Here is a 19,300-nt window from a genome sequence, read left to right as displayed (position 1 = left end):
ATTATGTACTGTACAATCGTCGTTTCTGTAAATGAGGGAAACCTCAGATGCTTACGATTTTAAATAAAGGTTGAAATGAAATAGTGAGGTGAGTAGTTAAGATTATTATGATTACTATGATTACAGTGTAGGCCAGTGGAAGTAGTAGGTAGGTATAAATTGAGTATCCAACAGAGTTCAGAGTCGTACAGTACAGTATGAGTAACAAAGCCTAGGCCCGTTCAAGTTTCAAGTTTCTTTATTAGTTGTCATAGTACAGAATACTTTTATATAAAATGCTTCTTTCTGTTTTGCTCCAGAGATTGTGCTAGATAAAAATAGATAAGTATAAAGTATAGTAAGTATAAAATAGAAGTCAAGTACGTAGACAAAGGTGTTCAATATATACATATATATACATGTACAATGCAGAGTAGAAAAGTAACTGAGTTACAATACAATATACTATACAGTACAATGGAGAAATGGGATGAGGTACAATTTAGGTAAAATTTACAGTAAGGTGTAATGAGGTATGGGTTGTAGTGCAAATTCTTTGCCAATAAATATAAAGTGTGTTTAGGTGTTCTAAAGTGGGTAAAATGGGTGCTGCAGTGAGTTGTTTGTTTAAAGTGAGTGTGTGCGTGTGGATGTGTGTGCTGTGAGTGCATTTGATGGTTGTTACGATTGTTCATTGTTCAAATCTTGTTCATTGAGCAATCATTGTTCATTGAGCATCCTGATGGCCTGGAGATAGAAGCTCCTTCTGAGTCTCTCTGTGCTTGCCATGAGACTCCGGTATCGCTTGCCTGACCGCAGCAGTTCAAAGAGGCAGTTGTTTGGGTGGCTGGAGTCTTTGATTATTCTCTTAGCCTGCCCTTGCCCATGCATCGCTTGTTGTAAATGCCTTGGAGAGTGGGAAGCCCCCCTCCAATTGTGCGTTCAGCTGGTGTAGGCAGTGGAGTCAGAGTTCAGATTTTATGTGACCTTCCTGGTTGACCTGCCTGGTTAAAATTAGGTTAAGAAATAGGCTAAAAGAGGGGGAAAACTGTAGATCATCTGTTGGCCTGTTTATAGGTTGGCTGGTCCGGCCTTCGGCTTTTTTCTGTTTATAGGCCATAAATAACAACAATGTGTTGTTACAACCCATCCTCCTCCCCCTCTCTCTCTCTCTCTCTCTCTCTCTCTCTCTCTCTCTCTCTCTCTCTCTCTCTCTCTCTCTCTCTCTCTCTCTCTCGCTTTGTCAGACTTGCGGCTGGTAATTGCTCTGCCTTCTCCCCCTCTCTCCCCCCACCCTCCTTCAGGGGTGACAGGTATCGCCTGTTCGAGCACAACTGCAACACCTTCACTAACGAGGTGGCCCAGTTCCTCACAGGCAGAGCCATCCCGTCGTACATCACCGACCTGCCCTCCGAAATCCTCTCCACGTGAGTGTCTTTGATTTATACCCATGATTATATGGATACAATGATAATAATAATAATAATAATCATATTATTATTATTATATATACAGGAAAATTCCTTTGCCAGGGGAACAGCGTGGGTACAATTGTATTTCCTGTCAGCTATTAGTAAACACTGCAACAGGAAATACATTCGGGCCCATTTAGAATGTTTATGAAAGGACTATGTAAGGATGATATAATAATGGGGTGTCGCTTGGAATTGGTTAGAAAACTTTGGAAATGTTTGTTCCCTTTTCAGCCATCCTAAGGCTCTGAGGTTTTATGTTACAATGTGCCTATTCGGTTACTATATCTAAGAGATGTATTCATTCCTCTTATTGTCTATGCTTGTTACACTTGTTACGACCGCCAAGAGCTCTTTGACTGGCCAGAAGTCACTATGAAAGCCTTACAGCTTGCCTGCAAACAGACCATTTTGCCCCCTATGGACCATATTCACACCATAAAGGAATCCCAACCTGAGCACGACATACAAGCAAAATGGCCGCCGTGTGAATATGGTCCACTAAAAAGTGAACATCAGTGGCCAACAATGCAATTTATTTAAATGCCAGGGTCATTAGACCACTCTTTTTGTGGTCATTTAGACCATATAACACTAATTATAGTATTTTATTTATTAACACATAAAGATTTAAACAAAAGGGAAAAATACATAATAGCCATATTGTGTAGGTAGGAGAAGTTTAGAAGCCTAGAGGCTTATAGAGAACTTCCCCTGTTTCGTAAAATCAAACATACAAAAATATAAATGTCATACTGGCTCCGCGTCTTGCTTCGCCTATTGGACTAATGGGCAGAAAGCAAGGTGCGTAGCCCCGATAAATGTACCCCCTGAGGTCCCCTCACGACCACCAAAGCGGGGAGGATCCTAGCCCGACACTCGTCCTAGGTGCGTAAGGATAGAACTCCGACGCTATGTGTAATAGGGCGCAGCTTCCCTAAAACGCACAACGTGAGTAGACCGTGCGTAAAAACCCACCGTCTACATCACCACACATCCCTGCTAACACACTAGTAGCGGGATGCAGAAGAGGTCCCAGCACTAAGGACCGCATGAGAGACAGAGCTCTCAGACATGTCAATGAGATAGAACCTGACAAAAGTACCTGGGGAGGACCACGAAGCCACAGCGCAGATGTCCTCCACGAGACCCCTCTAAGCAGGGCAGCAGAGGCTGCCACATTTTGGAATGCGCTCTGATGTCTGCAGGGGGAACCTGTCCAGCCAAGGTGTAACAAAGGGCAATGCCCTTGCACAGGCGTTGTTTTGACCTTTGGCCACCGTGACAAACAAATAGTTGACTGGTAGTCCTGAGGTCCTGTGTAAGATATATCGAATAGGACACAATAGGTGAAGGCTCTTTTCCACCTCACCTGCGTGAGGGGGAGGGTGGAAAGCCTTTAGCACAATATCCCTGGAGCGATAACATCTCCGGATATTAATATTTTTTCATTTAAATTTTTTTGTGCACAAAGGCTGGATCGGGCCACAGAGTAACACTTAACACTGCTATTATCCCCCTGTATAGACAGGCACTCTGATTGACCCGAACGAGCGTTTAGCGGAGGTGATGGCCAGGAGAAACGCAGTCTCAAAAGACAGCTGATTCAACAGCGCACACTCGAGAGGTTCAAAAGGGGCACCCAAAAGTCTAACCAGGACTAATTGGAGGTCCCAGCTTGGGGACAAATTACGTTTAATAGGCTTGAGACGCTGTGCGCCCAGCAGAAAACATTTTAAGAGGGTGGCTGAATAGCGGTTGGCCCTCGAAGCCTATATGACATGAAGATATAGCTGCAGCATATACCTTCACTGTTCGAAGCCGAGAGCCTATCCGAGATAGACTGAAGGAAGGACAGAACCGAGTCTAGAGGACATGACATCGGGTCCAAACCCTCAGCCCGACACCACTCTTGAAAATATACGTACACTTCCTTGAGTAAACCGCGGTAGTGGACAGAGCGAGCGTGTTCCGGTTGGTATTAATCACATCAGCGTTAATACCTATCCTTTCCAAATTCAACCTCTCAGCAGCCAGGACAGGCGACCGAAACACCACACCGTGTGCCTGAGAGAGGGCTCTTGAGACCATGGGGGTCAGCAACCTTTTTGACATGGAGTACCTGTTTGAAATATAGTTGTAACTAGTGTGCCTCAACAATATTCCATGCATCGTACATTTTCTTTTCTCATAATCAGGTCTTTTTAATGATAATTTTTTACATTATTACATCACTATTGTTATTGTTATTATTAACAATATTATTATGATGATTGTATCAACCCTAAATCTGAGTTGGGGGGGGGGGGGGGAATGCAATGCAGACAAACAGCTGCATACAGTGCGACCATTTCACTCACATTTGCCCATTCATTTTTGGACACATCACACCATCGGTGTGTGTACTGTACGTGTGCTGTCATAGCTCCACCTACAGGCCTAATGGAGAACACCAGGAGAATACCAGGATGTGAATGGAGGGTGAATGTGAGGTATATCGTGTAAATAAGTTTTGATTGATCGCAAGACTACACTGTAAAAAAATTATAATAATAAGTTACCAGAACTTAAAAATATTGAGTTCAGTTACTGTGCATTAAGGTTTTCAGTTTTCAATCCATAATAAGTTAACAGAAAAATAAGTACACAACCACATTATTTCAACCTAATAAAACTATGTTTATTGTCATTGTTTTAAGAACACAAGTTGACTTGGTAATACTCACATTTTGAGTAAAAAAAATGGCTTTTAACGTGTGCAATGTTCAATAAAATAGAAAAATAAATAATAAAATGTGTTGATTAATCCCACTGGTCACAATGGTGACGTAATAATGTTTTTGTTATAAGGCTCTGCAAATGTTACTGAATGATGTAGCAAATATTTCTAGCTAAATTGAAATAATAAACAAATAAAGGGTCTCAATTAAATATGTGGTAGTAAAAAGAACCTGTGGGAGGATTTCAACAAGATAAACAGTGCAAAATATTTCACTATAATATTTCAAAGCAAAAAAAAAAAAAGATTATAATATTTTTATTTTATTTTTTAATGCTGCCCCCTGTGCCTATGAAAATGCCCCCGCGTGCCTATGCAGGCACGCGTGCCTAGGGTTGCCTACCCCTGGACCATGGTGGAGCCACTAGGAGTTGAATTAGAACGGGGAACCAACAGGCTGATCCCCGGTCCGGCGCAACCAGGATAAGAGTCCTGTGTTCCCGATGTACCCACTCCAACAACTGGAGTATCAGATGTATGGGGGGAAACATATACAGTATTCCATGTGGCCACGGGTATACAGAGAAGGCATCCACTCCCAGAAGAGGGTTGTCCTTCCGACCGTCTGCGAACCACAGGGGGCACTGGTGGGACTGAATGCTCGCAAATTGGTCCACGGTGGCCCACCCGAACTGATCCCAGATTAGTCTGACTATGTCCAGGTCCCATCCCCACTCGTCTGGGTGGGGACCCCCTTGTGACATTAAGTCTGCCCCCACATTTTCTTTAACCCGAAAATGTGGAGAGCCCTCAGGCTGCGCAGATTGCGAGATGCCCATAGCCAGAGCTCGACTGCCGCCCGGTGGAGCGCACTCCTCCCTGTCTGCTCACATAAGCCACCGTTATGCTGTCTGTCCTGACCAGAATGTGCTGGTTCCTCACAAGAGTGATAAGCTCCCTGAGGACCAAATGCACTGCCTTCAGTTCCAATACATTGATATGTAGGGTAGACAGAGCAGGCCCACTGCCCCCTACTGCGTTGATCCGACATGCCCCCCCCCCCCCCCTGTGAGGGAGGCGTCGGAGAAGACGGTCATGTGAGACCTGACGCTGCCCATGGGGACATCCGCCTCTCACAGGGTCGATTCCTATGCTGGAAAAAACACCCTGTATTTTCCCCATAAAAGAGGAGGCCGAGCGGGACCACGGAGTGGGCAGACGCCATCCTGCCGCGCAGGCGCATTACGGACCAGGCCGTAACCGACCTGCGAGGATGAAAACTTCTCTCCAGTGCCTCTCCGAGAGAGTTGCCCTCATAGACCTTGAGTTCAGGATTAAACCAGAATATTCCACCTGCTGGCTGGGAAGAAGGGTACTCTTCCTCCAGTTCACAGCGAAGCCCAGACTGGACAGGTGTTCCACCACCCACCTGGTCTGGGACCTGGCAGAGCCTATGAGGAGGAAAAATCGGGATGTGAAAATATGCGTCCTTCAGGTCTATGGAAGTGAACCTGCCCCCCCACCCTGCTGCATGCAGTAGGTGTTTTGACGGTCCACATTCTGAGCGGTTTCACCGCAATTAAATGGAGATAGGTCCAGTATGGGTCTGATTCCCCCCTTTTTCTTGGGTACCAGAAAATACCGGGGGTAGACACCTCTCATCATGTCCTTTTCGGGTGGGACTGAAAATTAGCTGCTTTGCCAACAGAGATTTTTTCATTCGAATCTCGTCGGCCAGGGCTGTCGCAGCCGCGGCATCTGACAACAGAGCAGGGTTCAAACCCGTGAACGGGGCTGGGCGAATTGTAATATAAGCCCTAACCCAGCATTCTTCTCTATCTATCCCCACACATCGTACTTCCGTAATCATATGTGGAAAAAGGCGCAAAGCGGTCGCGCTCCATTTAACTGGCGCTTGACCTGCTAAGAACTGTAGATAAGAGACCCCCGGTCCCTCTCATGGGGGACCCTCAACAGAAAAGGGGAGGGTTTTAGAACCTGGGAAACACCATACGTCATATCCGCCTCAGAGAGGAGACAACGCTGTTTTCTATATGAGCTAGGTCCCTGACAGAAAACTGGGGATCACTAGCTCTGCGGCCCGACACACACAGTGTAATCTTTATTCAGATTATCTCGAAACTGTAACCCTGTGATGGTATCGCTACCATTCTATATTACGGGCACCACAAACACCACTGCCGCTGTTAGGACGTGTAGTCTGGACTGGGGGAGTGCAAACACGTAATACCCCGAGTTGGCCAAGACGGGGCTGGGTGGGACCCACAATGTGCCACGTCATCACGTTGAGGCGCACAGGGATCCCCCCTCTGATGAGCGGAATCGGGGGAGATTCGCTCCGTCGCCTACGTCAGGGTTTCTGAAATGAGGAACCTTGCTCAAACTGACAGCTTCATGTGAACGTACCCTACGAGCTTCCCTGGGACTCCGAGAAGTAGAACGAGCTCTGCGTCCCTCATCAACGAAAACACACACTGTGTGCATGTTTATCGCTGAAAACAGATGCAGAACTCGCCGGTCGCTGTGGTCTCCGGGCTACGTCCGAGCCACACGGGAACCACAGCGACTCAACTTCACAAGGGGGGGTCACCAGATAATTTATCACTCTTTTCGATCGATTGCTCGGTGCGCTGAGCGTAGGCTTTGACCCCACTCAACCCAGGGCCGGGGGTCCCTCTCCCGCGAGAAGGACTCACCACGACCATGGGGCGACTTGAGCTCTCCACTGACCGCCGCAAGCTCTCCTCGGGCTCCAGCGGTCTTCCGAACATGCTGGGGGAGTCCTGAAAAGGACTTTTTGGGTGGTGGTATATCCATCTCCAACTAACAGTAACAATATATAATATAATAATGCAGGACCTGTCGCAGAGGTCTTTATTTGGCATGCAACGACACTCAATGTTTTAGCGGCACACACAGTGGTTCGTTTTTAACACACACACCGGAACACACACGCATGCATTGTCTTTTTTTTTTTGATCGCCGATGCGATACTCCTCTGCGCTTAACCCATCCCGTCGTCCTTCCCCCCACTATGCCACCGTGCCGCTCTCAACGCTGCAGCTGCTTGTGAACAGCCTTTTCGCGCGAAAAAACGAGGAAGGGTGAGCATGGCCACTACACCGGGTTATATACTACCGGAAGTGGGCGTGGCTAGGTAGATGTAAGGTGCATGAAAGGTTTTTTCAACGTGCGCAATAGGCACGAGCATAGTCCAATAGGCGAAGCAAGACGCGTAGCCAGTATGAAATATATACACTCAACACTGCAGCGCCCAAGTTTCAGCACTGTTTGATGAACATTGTTACTCAGCTGATAGAGTTGTACCCTTCCTGCTGACTTGTCGTACAGAACTTGTGAAGTCGCTTTGGATAAAAGCGTCAGCTAAATGACTAAATGTAAATGTCCGTCTGTCCGTCTATGGAGTGTCCATTAGTTTGACAGGGTTGATGATGAGTCTTTCTTGACGGACAGGAAAGTTTAGAGCGGATGAACTTTCGGAACTGACGGATGCGTCACCGTCCGTTCGTGAAGCTGCTATTTCTGCAAACGCACGATTATGGTTCTAATGTAAAAACAAGCCAGCAGGCAGTAATACCTTCTGTCTGTTGTATCTGTGTTTTGTGACGGATCAGTCCAGCCTGGCCCTGAGACGTTAGTGACAGTGTTGATGAAGGGGATTAACTCACTAACTCCTTGTCTGTCCCCTCCACCCTCTCTCTCTCTCTCTCTCTCTCTCTCTCTCTCTCTCTCTCTCTCTCTCTCTCTCTCTCTCTCTCTCTCTCTCTCTGTAGGCCATTTGGTCAGATACTCCGGCCCCTCCTGGACTCCATCCACATCGCCCCTCCAGGGGGTAATGTCATTAGTGGGAGGAGCAACAGCTAAATCAAGCACACCCGAAGTCAGCCATTACAAATGCTGAAAGTAATTTCTTTGGTCATATTCTTTTATATTTCTTCATCTTTTTATTTCTTTGTCCGACCAACTTCACACTCAGAGGGTGTATCGCTGAGGACCCAGGGGAGTGCAGTGTCGAGTGTTAGCCAGATGGTGGCGCTATAGTGCGTGTCTGTCCATTGCATTTCTCCAGAACCGCTAATCCGATCGACTTTGCGTTTTGCCGGGTGTATTCCTTTTTTTTTTTATATATTTTGTATTTAATTTTTTGGAAGAAAAGGCACAGGTACAGGCATACAATGCACATAAAACATAAATTTAAATTATTTGCCAATTACACGCATTGGCTTGCCCCTTGCCTCATTTAAAATAAAAACTCCTACCCCCTAGCCTAACCCCTGCACCAACCACCGTTGACAAAAAATTAATAAAATAATAATAATAATAATAATAATAATAATAATAATAATAATAATAATAATAATAATAATAATAATAATAATAATAATAATAGTAACCCCCCCCAACCCACCCGTCATAGGCCTGAGAAGAAAAATAATCGAACAAAGATTTCAACCAAGACCAAAAAAATCTAAAATAAAAGGAATTATACAGATGTAATTAGTTATGTCCTGCTAGCTATATAGTAAAGGTCCTAACTTGATAGAGAATATGGTTCCAGCTATCTATTGTTTGATAGCTTGCACCATTTAATCTAGCTGTAGAAAGCTCCATTGTTACAACATCAGCTAATAACTGTTTCCAGTGATTAAAGGGCAGAGAGTGTGGAGCTTGCCATCGCAGCACCAACATTTTTTTTGCAGCAGTACTTCCTGCCAGCCAAAATCGTCTCTGAACAATACTTAAAGCTAAAGAATCATCATCATTAAGGAGAAGTAATTTGGGACAACAGGGAATATGCTTTTGTAATACTTTAGATAGATAATTAGTTATCTGTTCCCAGAAACTTTTTACTGTGGGGCATTCCCACATCATATGTGTAAAAGTACCAGTAGTATTTAGAGAACAAAGTGTACAGTTTGGTGAAATAGCATGTCTCATTCTATAAGCTTTCTGGGGGGTTAAATATGTTTTATGGACTAAATTGAAATGAATCTGCTGATGATTTGGGTTTCGTGATGCCATAGTAATATTTCCCCAAACTCTGGTCCAATTGATAGAGTGATGGTGTTCTAATCCCAATTCTGTTAGGTATTAACGAAGTACATCTTTGTGATAGATCTTTATAAATTATAGAGACTTGTCCTTTGGAGAGACCTGCAGTTTTTTTAGAGAAAGTAATTAACGGGTGAGTAGTTGGTTTGGTCCATGGAACTCCATAGGCTCGCATAGCCGAACGGAGCTGTAAATATAAAAAAAGGAGGTGCCAGGTAAGTTATATGACTCTTTCTGAGAATGTTCTTAGACCATTGTCCTCCATAACATCGCCAAGTACATGAATGCCACAATTGGACCATGATTGAGCTACAAAACTGCGGCCTCCGCTAAGCAAAAAAGGGTTATGGAATAAGGGAGTCTGTTCATGCCACTTAGTATCCCATTTAAGTAACTTTTCATATTTGCGCCATAAAGATATGGCATGCGCTGTTATCGGACCATAACGTAATCTACATTGCTTTAGTGAAATATCTGTTAAGACAATGTCTTGTAAACGAATCGGCGCCACAATATGTTTTTCAATATTAAGCCAGGGGGCCTCAGAATTTAAGTTAAACCAACTCAACAGAGGACGAAATGATAACGCTTGAAAATATAACTTAAAATTTGGCACAGTTAAACCACCAGATTGCCGCTCATTTTGTAAGGTAGTATGTTTAACCCGAGCTTGCTTGCCTCGCCATATACATTTTGAGACTGCTCTATGTAAATTTTCCCAATGAGCAACAGGTGGGGCAATAGGAATCATGGAACTACAGAAGTTTACTCGAGGTAATATGTTCATTTTGATAATAGAGACTCTTCCGGAAAGGGAGACAGGTATATTACACCATCGATTGAGATCGTCTATGATTGACCTAATGGTTCTATTGTAGTTTACAGACACAATTTTTTCAATTGAAGGAAATATATCAATACCACGATATTTAAATTGGGTTACAACCGGGATCTCATGGTCAAGCACAGAGTTAGGAGTGGTTCTTAGGTACATTAGTGCTGATTTGGTCCAGTTTATTTTATAACTTGAAATTGAACTGAATTTTTCAAAAAATGTCAGGAGGCATGAGAGAGACTGAGATACATTCTCCATTATATAACAAGATGTCATCCGCATAGAGCGAAATATGATGATCAGTAGAATTTACAGAGATTGGCTTAATGTTTTCTGATTGCCGTATAGCTTGGACTAAAGGTTCAAGGGATAAAATAAACAAGCTTGCAGAGATCGGATCCCCTTGCCTACTTCCACGAGTGATTTTGAAAGGAGGAGAACTAATATTTCCGGTTATGACACTGGCTGATGGATTAGAAAATATTATTTTTACCATATTTATAAAATTTTGACCTAGTCCCATATGTTTCAGTACAGCCCAAAGATAGGTCCACTCCAGACGGTCAAAGGCCTTCTCTGCGTCAACAGAGAGAACAGCTGACGACACTTTAGCATGAGAGGCGGAGTTGACAATGTGAAGGAGACGTCGCAAATTATCAGACGAAAGCCTTTTTTTTACAAAACCACTTTGATCTGGGTGAATCAGTTTAGGTAAAAACTTTTCAAGACGGCAAGATAATACTTTCGAAAATAGTTTGGCATCTGTATTAATTAAAGAAATAGGGCGCCAATTAGAACACTGGTTTGGATCTTTACCTTTTTTTAATAAAAGAGAGATTAGGGACATATTCACGTCTCTCCCTAAGGAGCCTTTAGATATGGATATATTAATAATTTCAAGTAGTAGTGGGCCTAAGACGTCCCAGAACCGCAAATAAAATTCAGGGGGAATGCCATCCCACCCTGGAGACTTGCCTTTATTCATAGTTTCCAGAGATGTTTTGAGTTCTTGTAATGGAGCACCCATTAAACTTGATTCAACTGGTGACAAAACAGAGAGGTTAAGGCCACTTAAAAAAGATTCAATCTCTTCAGAGGAACGCTCGCCTTCTGTAGTATATAAATCATTATAAAATTTAGCAAATCTTGTATTGATTAATTTTGGATCTGTAAGCAGCTCACCATTTTCTGATGTAACAGTAGTAATATTTCCTACAAGATCACTATTGCGTAGTTTGTTGGCCAGTATTTGACTCGGTCGACTACCATGAAAGTATTGATTTACTCTACCTTTATGGATGGAGGATTCGGCTCTTTTCCTGATAAGATCGTTTAGTTCACTCTTAACATTGGCTAGTGTAGCGGCAGTCTGCTGAGAGTAATGCCTCTGTTGAGCTAGGTCCAAGGTAGACAGCATGGTTTCTAATTCCGATATTCGTTTTAGCTGAGATTTATTAAGACTTAAAGAGAACGTAATAGCATTATTTCTGACAAAGCCTTTAGTAACGTCCCAAAGTATCCTGAAATCATCCACGGAGTTATTATTAATCATTCAAAATTGGGCTAGCTCAGACTTTTTTTTAACACAACAAAAAAAGGGACAAAAAGCCTGTTTATATGTATATATATAAAAAGGAGAACTGCAAGCAATAGCAAGTGGGGGAAAAAAAGAGAGAGAAATAAGGAACCCCACCTCATATAAGCAACAGAGAGGCTAATGGACAACATTTGAGAAAAATAAATTAAATAAAGAGTCCATTAGACCATGTCGGGTTTTCATATTACTTAATAGCCAATATCAGTGTGAGGTTACTCAGCAGGTTATAATAGACAACAATCGATCATTTTGATACCTGCTTTCTTGTAATGTCCTTGCGCTGATTAATAGATAATTCACCATTTGCTGCTCTAGACGTCTCCCTCCTGAAACGTCCCCTCTTCTCTCTCATTGCTCTGAGAAGCATTATCCTCGTTGTCCTCCGCTTCAACGTCCTTGGGCTTTATGTGGTTGTCAAAAAAGCCCTGAGCAAGCTCCGCCGTAGGAAACTTGTGTGTCACATCTTGGAAAGTTAGGATGAGTGTTGACGACGATGGGTTGATAAATCCACATCTGATATCAAGCCTTCGCAGCTCAGATCTCACCTCTTTAAATTCAGATCTTTGCTTTAGGATTTCTGGATTAACATCGGGAAAAATTCTGATCTTTGCCCCATTGTAGTTTATGGATTTTGATTCTGCTGCCTGCCGAACAATCTTTCTTTTGACCTCAAGACTGTATAGCCTCGCAATCATGCACCGAGGAGCATTCTTCACGGGGCCAGTGCGATGCGCCACACACACGACTGGAGCGGGTCCAATAATGTCATCTCCAAACATCTCATACAGGAGCTTGGTGGTATAGGCAGTGGGGTTGCCAGCTTCAATACCAGCAGAGAGCCCGAAAATTCTTATATTAAACTTTCGGCTGTGATTCTCGAGCTGTTCTGTCTTCTGTCGCAGACGTTTATTTTCTTCCATTATCGCATTCTGGCGACGCTCCAGCTCAGAGATTCTCACATCAGCTTCAACACTGGCCTGGTCGTGGTCATTCATTCTGTCAATACAGGAGTCCATCTGGGTCTTTAGCTTATCCAGACTTGTATTAACTGAAGCCAATTTAATATCCAAGGCTGAAGTGATTTCTTCTCTAACAATTTCACGCATTACCGTAGCCATTTCAGCAGTGAAAGATTTACCGTGGCGCGTGCCTTGAGCCATGGTGAACAGCAGCAGGTGCGCCTGTACTTGGCTCGTTAAACAAACAGGTGTAGTCAATCCAGATTGTGTCGTCTTGCGCTCTTACAAGCTTTGATAGTTCAAGTTCAACGAGGTATCACACGGAAAAATATAAAAGTCTTTCTCAGAACAAAGAGGTTTTAATTAATTAGTAGCAAAAGTCCATCAGAATACTTATATTTGATTAATGGGAGCAGCCGGAGAGAAGCAACCAAACGTGTCGCAGCATGCCACCGGAAACGGACAATACCTTCTGCCGGGTGTATTCCTGAGGATACAGGGGAAGTGTTGGCATTTGGCCAGATGGTGGCGCTATAACAGAAAAGGATGTTTTGGCCTGTAACTTGAGGAAAAAGGTTGTTTTGCCCAGGGGGGTGGGTGGGAACCAGGAACAAAGCTGTGTCTAGTGTGAAGTCCATCAGATGAGCGGTTCTCCAGAACTCTGCAAGCAGCAACACCGGGAGCCAAGTGACCGGGCTGTTCCGAACGGGCACAGCACTAGTATCCTCAACTGGCAAGCCTCACATGGGATCGATCAGCCTTTATTTATACACCATCAGACTTCATGTAAGGTTGGTTTATCTATGAGATATGGCTGCCTTACCATGATACAATTAACCTGGAATGTGCCCACACTGACATATGTATACTGTATATCTTTATATATATTAGGGCTGTCAATCGATATATATATATATATTTTGTATGTGTTAATCACGTTAACGCATATTAAAAGAAATATGTGAAATGCACAGGAAAGTAATCCTAAATACTTATTATTATTCAATTGTCAATATTGACAGCCCTAATATATAATAAGTACAAAAGAAACAATTTGATTTTATCCATTACAAATCTACATATCAATTATCAAATGATATATTATGTAGATTTCTTTATGGATAAAAATCACATTTTAGCTTTTGTACTTAAGTTTGTTTACGTCATGATTATTTGATTGTATCGTCTATACAGTATGTAGTATTGTCCACCAGCAATGCTTTTGTACTTTTATTTTGGGAATTTTCTTCTCTAGGGCTCGTTTCTTTGTTTACCTACATACCTTTCCTGTTTCTGTACAACGTGATTCTTAATTTGACATACAGTAGCCTCACATAACATGATGCCAAACATTGTGCGTAGAGATTATACGAGCAGAGGGTACGTGAGGCCATAATGTCTCCTCTAGGGTATATCTCCATGCTTGGCAGATCAATCCATCATGGATTCCACGGGGGACCATGTGGTCAAGTCTCAGAGGAGGACAGCAGATTCTAGATCAATTTGACCTTTTGATGATGAATGAGCCAATATTGGCCAAGGGGACCTGACCACCGATCTGTGATCGGCCCTCCCACCTCCCTTGATACGGTGAAGGTCTGATTGATAAGAAGCTGCCATGAGGGGAGCTCCCGTAGCTCACCGCATATCTCTGCGCTATTTCTGCGTCGGGGAAAACCTTGCTTGTCACGGATCTGGGGGACACGAGTTCGATTCCCGGACCCGCCGTCATTTCTCAGAATGTCTTCCCCTGCTCTACATCCCATTTCAACCTGTTTCTGTCGGTCATGCTTGACCAGAAAAGCGATAAACGCTAAAAAATAAAGTAAAAAAAAAAGCTGCCATGAGCTGTCATGTTCATAGGGATGACTAGGTGCTACGTCATCATATTCCAAAACGCCACTTCTGTGTCCTATCGCTTCCAGACGGGATATTCAAAGGCAGTAAAATGGTGCAGTGCTGTGTCCCGTGTTGCAGCAATAGATATTATGTCAGCAAAACAGTCTTACTACCGCTTTCCTCCATTTCCGTTTTTGTTTTGTTTTTGTTATACGAGTTGAGACCCTTTTTGACAGACTTTGAGAGGTCAGCGAAGTAGGATGTCAAAGTAAAAAGGGTGACCGGTTCCTGGGCTTTAGCCATTGCTGTTTACATTGGCCGCATTAGACTGAACATGCTAGTGGACACGGAAGTAATTTGTGACGTCACACTAGCCATCCCTATAGAGCACAGCTGGGTCACAGACAAAGTAGGAGAATAAAACTCTTATCTGGATCTTGGTTAAGCTTGCCAGGGAATGCGAAACCAAAAAAACGAATGAACGAATGATGGAATTGGAAAATGTCATCCAAGTCAATCAGGCGACCGACAGACTGATATGATCCGACAGTTCTGCTCTCACGTCTTGTCCAGAATGTGGGAGGCTGTGGTTGTTTTCTGAGCACAGTTTCCACAGTGATCTGCCACCAGTAGAGAGGAGCACATGCAACAAGTATCGCTCTCTATATCATCACTTTACCAGTGACCTGTTTGGGTCGGTCTGTCTATCCATCTGTCTTGTCTGTTCCATCAGCTACCAGAGAGAGTGTGTGTGTGTGTGAGAGAGAGAGAGAGAGAGAGAGAGAGAGAGAGAGAGAGAGAGAGAGAGAGAGAGAGAGAGAGAGAGAGAGAGAGAGAGAGAGAGAGATCTCTGTGCTTGGCTTCAGTAACACTGATTGGCTTTCACAGCATACTGTCTTCTTGTAATGTAGTTTGCATTTAGACAGGCATGGTACTGTGTGACAGCTCAACAGGTCTGATCTACCTGCTCCTCACTCATCATAGAGGCCAACGGGCCTAAACCAACTGACAACTAAAAATGTGAAAGCAAATGCATGCAGTGAATGGTGCAATGATCCAATAACAAACAATCAATAAAGTTCACTTCTCTGAAAGGAGGAAGGCACAGCGGTCCTGCATTGTGGTCAAATTAATATCCAATAGTCCATTGAGGGCTGAATTCCATTTTAATCAACAGCATAATAAGCCAAGGCATTCGTGCAGTCCCAAATGTTTTATTTTCTGCTAGTGGTAATGTGCTAAACCCTTGAATAATTCACACAATTCCTGATGACTCGACTAGCTATGATAGTGTGGCTGTGATTGTGCTAATTAACTTTTGCCAGTGAAATCAACCGATGGTGCGCCTGCATGCTTTATGGGCCGTCAGTGGGGTGGAACCACATGGGCCATTAACCGTTTCACTACCACACTACCAAAGGGTTAACCCTTTCACTGCGACAATACAGAAGGTTAACCCTTTCACTGCCACACAACAACTGGTTAACCCTTTCACTACCACACTACATAATGTTAACCCTTTCACTACCACACTACAGACGGTTAGCCGTCTGTAGTGTGGTAGTGAAAGGTTAACCTTCTGTAATGTGGTAGTGAAAGGGTTAATGCAGACATAAGCCACTAATACGGATCATACAACACACACACACAGACACACACACACACACACACATATAGAGTTGTCATGTAACTTACACATAAATCTACAGTACAGTATAATGAAACAAGCAATATAATAACACTCTCCTCCAGGTATCAATCAGTTTCTTTGACTCAAATGGTTCTCATTAAAGGTCAACCTCCACGTTGTATTTTTGTTCAATAAACAATGTGGACTAGGCCAACAATGGCTTTCATGAAGAAGGGAAAAAAAAGTATTGAAATTGACCCAGTTTTAGTGTTTTTATCAAACATTTTGTCTGCCCAACACAATCACCACGCACGTGCATATTTTAATCAATGGTTCATAACGTGCGTGTGTAATCGAAATGATCGTCACAACAGGTGCAGGACAACAGGGGGCTCACCAGGGGGCGCTGAGAGTCACACAGCTAGTGGCAGGCAGAGAGCCTTGCTACCATAGATATATGCTTGCTACTACTAGCCGAATGGAAATGTATCTGTTTCACCTCACTATTGCTCCGTGATTATAGCCATCCATCCATCTCTAAAGCTAACCACTATTTGTAAAAGCCACAACCACGTTACCATATTTGTAATAATGTAAATCATTGTGTCGTTGTACACATATTGTGTTTATAACGTTAGTAGATAACATAGCTTAGCTTGGTAGCTATTGTGCTAACAACATATCCCGACATCCGGCTCGCTGGCCGGCATGAATGGCCGACCCAAAATGGTTCTCTCCTCTCTGTACACCCCGACCCGTCCCCACGGGTGCCCTGCCGGGGGGCCCATGGAGGCGACGGCGGCGGCAGCCGCAGGGCGCCCGAGCCCGCAAAGGCTAGTGTTACACGATAGCTATGAGCTAACTAGCGCTGCGGGCTCCGGCGCCCCGCGGCCGCCGCCGCCATCGAGTCCACAAGCTCCTCCGCGGGGACGGGGGCACACAAAGAGGAGAGAACCACCCGCAGGGACGGCGGGCTATAGGCTAACGTCAGTGAGTTTAGTGGTCCCGACTGCGTGTAGCAGGGACGGCGGAGATATAGGCTAACTGTGATGCACCGAGTGAGCCACCATTGATCTAGTACTATGACCCGGACGGACATAAGGCATACGTTTCCTGAAGTGACGTCACGGCCGTGCTAGGTGCTAGCGTCTGATAAGCTTTTAGATTCGGCTTATTAATATGCACCTGTTGTCCTGTTGACCTGTTGTGACGTCGGCGTTTGATAAGCTTTTTTGATTCGCGCATGCATGTTATTTGTGCGTGGACCTTTTTAACTCTTTCAGAGTGGCATTTCCGGTGTCAAATGGAAAAAAATGAATAATGAAATTATATACCAATGATGTAAACTACCCATAATTGATCAGTAGGGTTTAACCTGGAGGTTGGGCTTTAAGGTAAATACCTCTTAGCTCCAGATGTATTGAGAGCAACACGTCACCGGGCTGCATGTCTCAGTTAAAAGCATGGTGTGTTTCCATACAGTGAGAGGATTTCAAAACTCATCCAGTGAGGTGTTGACTGTAGGAGCGCTTCAGTAGTAACAACAAAACAAGACAGTTGCACACGCTTCTCTCCGGTTTGTGACATTTAATAGGATCAATTATTTTTACATTCCTGACAAGGAAGAGGCTATTCACAGCTCTTACTCATCCACAATGTATCTTTTTTAGCCAGAGATCAGGTGCTTCAATGGTGTCTTTACCCTCCCTAAACAATAAAACCTCCCCTCCCCCTTGGACTGAAGACCAATTTGATGTCAGTTGTACACTAAAGCACATACAAACCAACGCAGGCCAGATTAAATTATGACATCATCGAAGACCACCAACGTCCTGTTGCTCGTTGAACAAAATGGTCCTATAGACCACCGTAACACTTCCGGGATTCTGAAATCAGGGAGGAGATTGCGGGGGGGTCAAATTAATGAATGTGGACGAGAGCCGTGATGTAAGTGGTTGCCGATACGGCTGTGGGGGTGCTAGAGACATGATCGAATAGACGTTTATGCGCCTCGCTCTCCTGAACACGGCGTGACCCATAACTAATCGATCAGAACTAAATCGGCAGAGAAAAAGCCCATTTTAAAGCACCTATTCCGCATGGACATGCGCAGAGTGCCCATGGAGTCTGGACGACGCGAGATGACGCTCGAATGAATGTGGACTGTTCCATCAGAGGGGGGAGCTTCGATGGTCATGTAAGTGGCTACAGACCGCTGCACTTAAATATAAACATTAGTCTACCTGTAGACTCAATGAGGTAATTGTAGATGTCGCCATAAGACGCGTCTGGTCATTTAATGGGATAATTTTTTCATTATCCTGTTCGGCTGAAAGGACATTGGCCACCGAAGCTCCCCCCTCTGATAGAACAGTCCACATTCATTCGAGCGTCATCTCGCGTCGTCCAGACTCCATGGGCACTCTGCGCATGTCCATGCGGAATAGGTGCTTTAAAATGGGCTTTTTCTCTGCCGATTTAGTTCTGATTAGTTATGGGTCACGCCGTGTTCAGGAGAGCGAGGCGCATAAACGTCTATTCGATCATGTCTCTAGCACCCCCACAGCCGTATCGGCAACCACTTCCATCACGGCTCTCGTCCACATTCATTCATTTGACCCCCCCGCAATCTTCTCCCTGATTTCAATGTAACGCGGAAGTGTAGTGGTCTACAGCTAACCCCGCCCTCTTTTCTTGATCCTCCAATCACAGCTGTCGCTTCCGACAGCTGTGATTGGATGATCGAGAAAAGAGGGTGAGGTTTGAGATGGGAAATGATGATGTCATCGAAGACCACAAACATCCTGTTGCTCGTTCAACACAATGGTCCTATAGCTAAGAGGGCGGGATCGAGAAAAGAACAACCCCCTCTTTCCCTTTGTTGTTCAAACACGATGCGGTTTACCAGACACTACGTCCCTGTTGACCACATTGGACATGGCGGGCATTTTTCTCTTACGTCACGCTCCGACCCAACCTGAGCACGACATGAGAGCAAAATGGCCGCCGTATGAACACAGTCAATCAGACGGAGAGAAGGATTTCGATGTGTAAAATCGAGTGTGTGACTGTTGTTCCTCTTTTTAAATCTATTTCCACACAAGTGTTTTTGATTCATGTTCTATATGCCAAGGGTGACTAAGGGTGGAACTCTCTTGGAGTCTTCCTGTTATAAA

At 44.1% G+C, this 19,300-nt stretch overlaps 1 protein-coding gene across 1 annotated transcript in view; it reads left to right on the top strand.

The window, feature by feature from the left end:
* Positions 1-8,138, top strand: part of desi1a (desumoylating isopeptidase 1a) — a 44,561-nt gene extending 36,423 nt beyond the window's left edge. The window contains exons 5-6 of the mRNA XM_084329908.1: positions 1,284-1,406; positions 7,986-8,138. Coding sequence (XP_084186034.1) covers positions 1,284-1,406; positions 7,986-8,076 — 214 coding nt within the window. The 3' untranslated portion in view covers positions 8,077-8,138. The remainder of the gene's footprint in view (positions 1-1,283; positions 1,407-7,985) is intronic.
* The last annotated feature ends 11,162 nt before the right edge of the window (positions 8,139-19,300 follow it).

Source organism: Notolepis coatsorum, assembly GCF_963971535.1.
Source record: "Notolepis coatsorum genome assembly, chromosome: 14".
Taxonomy (NCBI): Eukaryota; Metazoa; Chordata; class Actinopteri; order Aulopiformes; family Paralepididae; genus Notolepis; species Notolepis coatsorum.
This window is presented reverse-complemented; position numbering and strand designations above follow the sequence as displayed.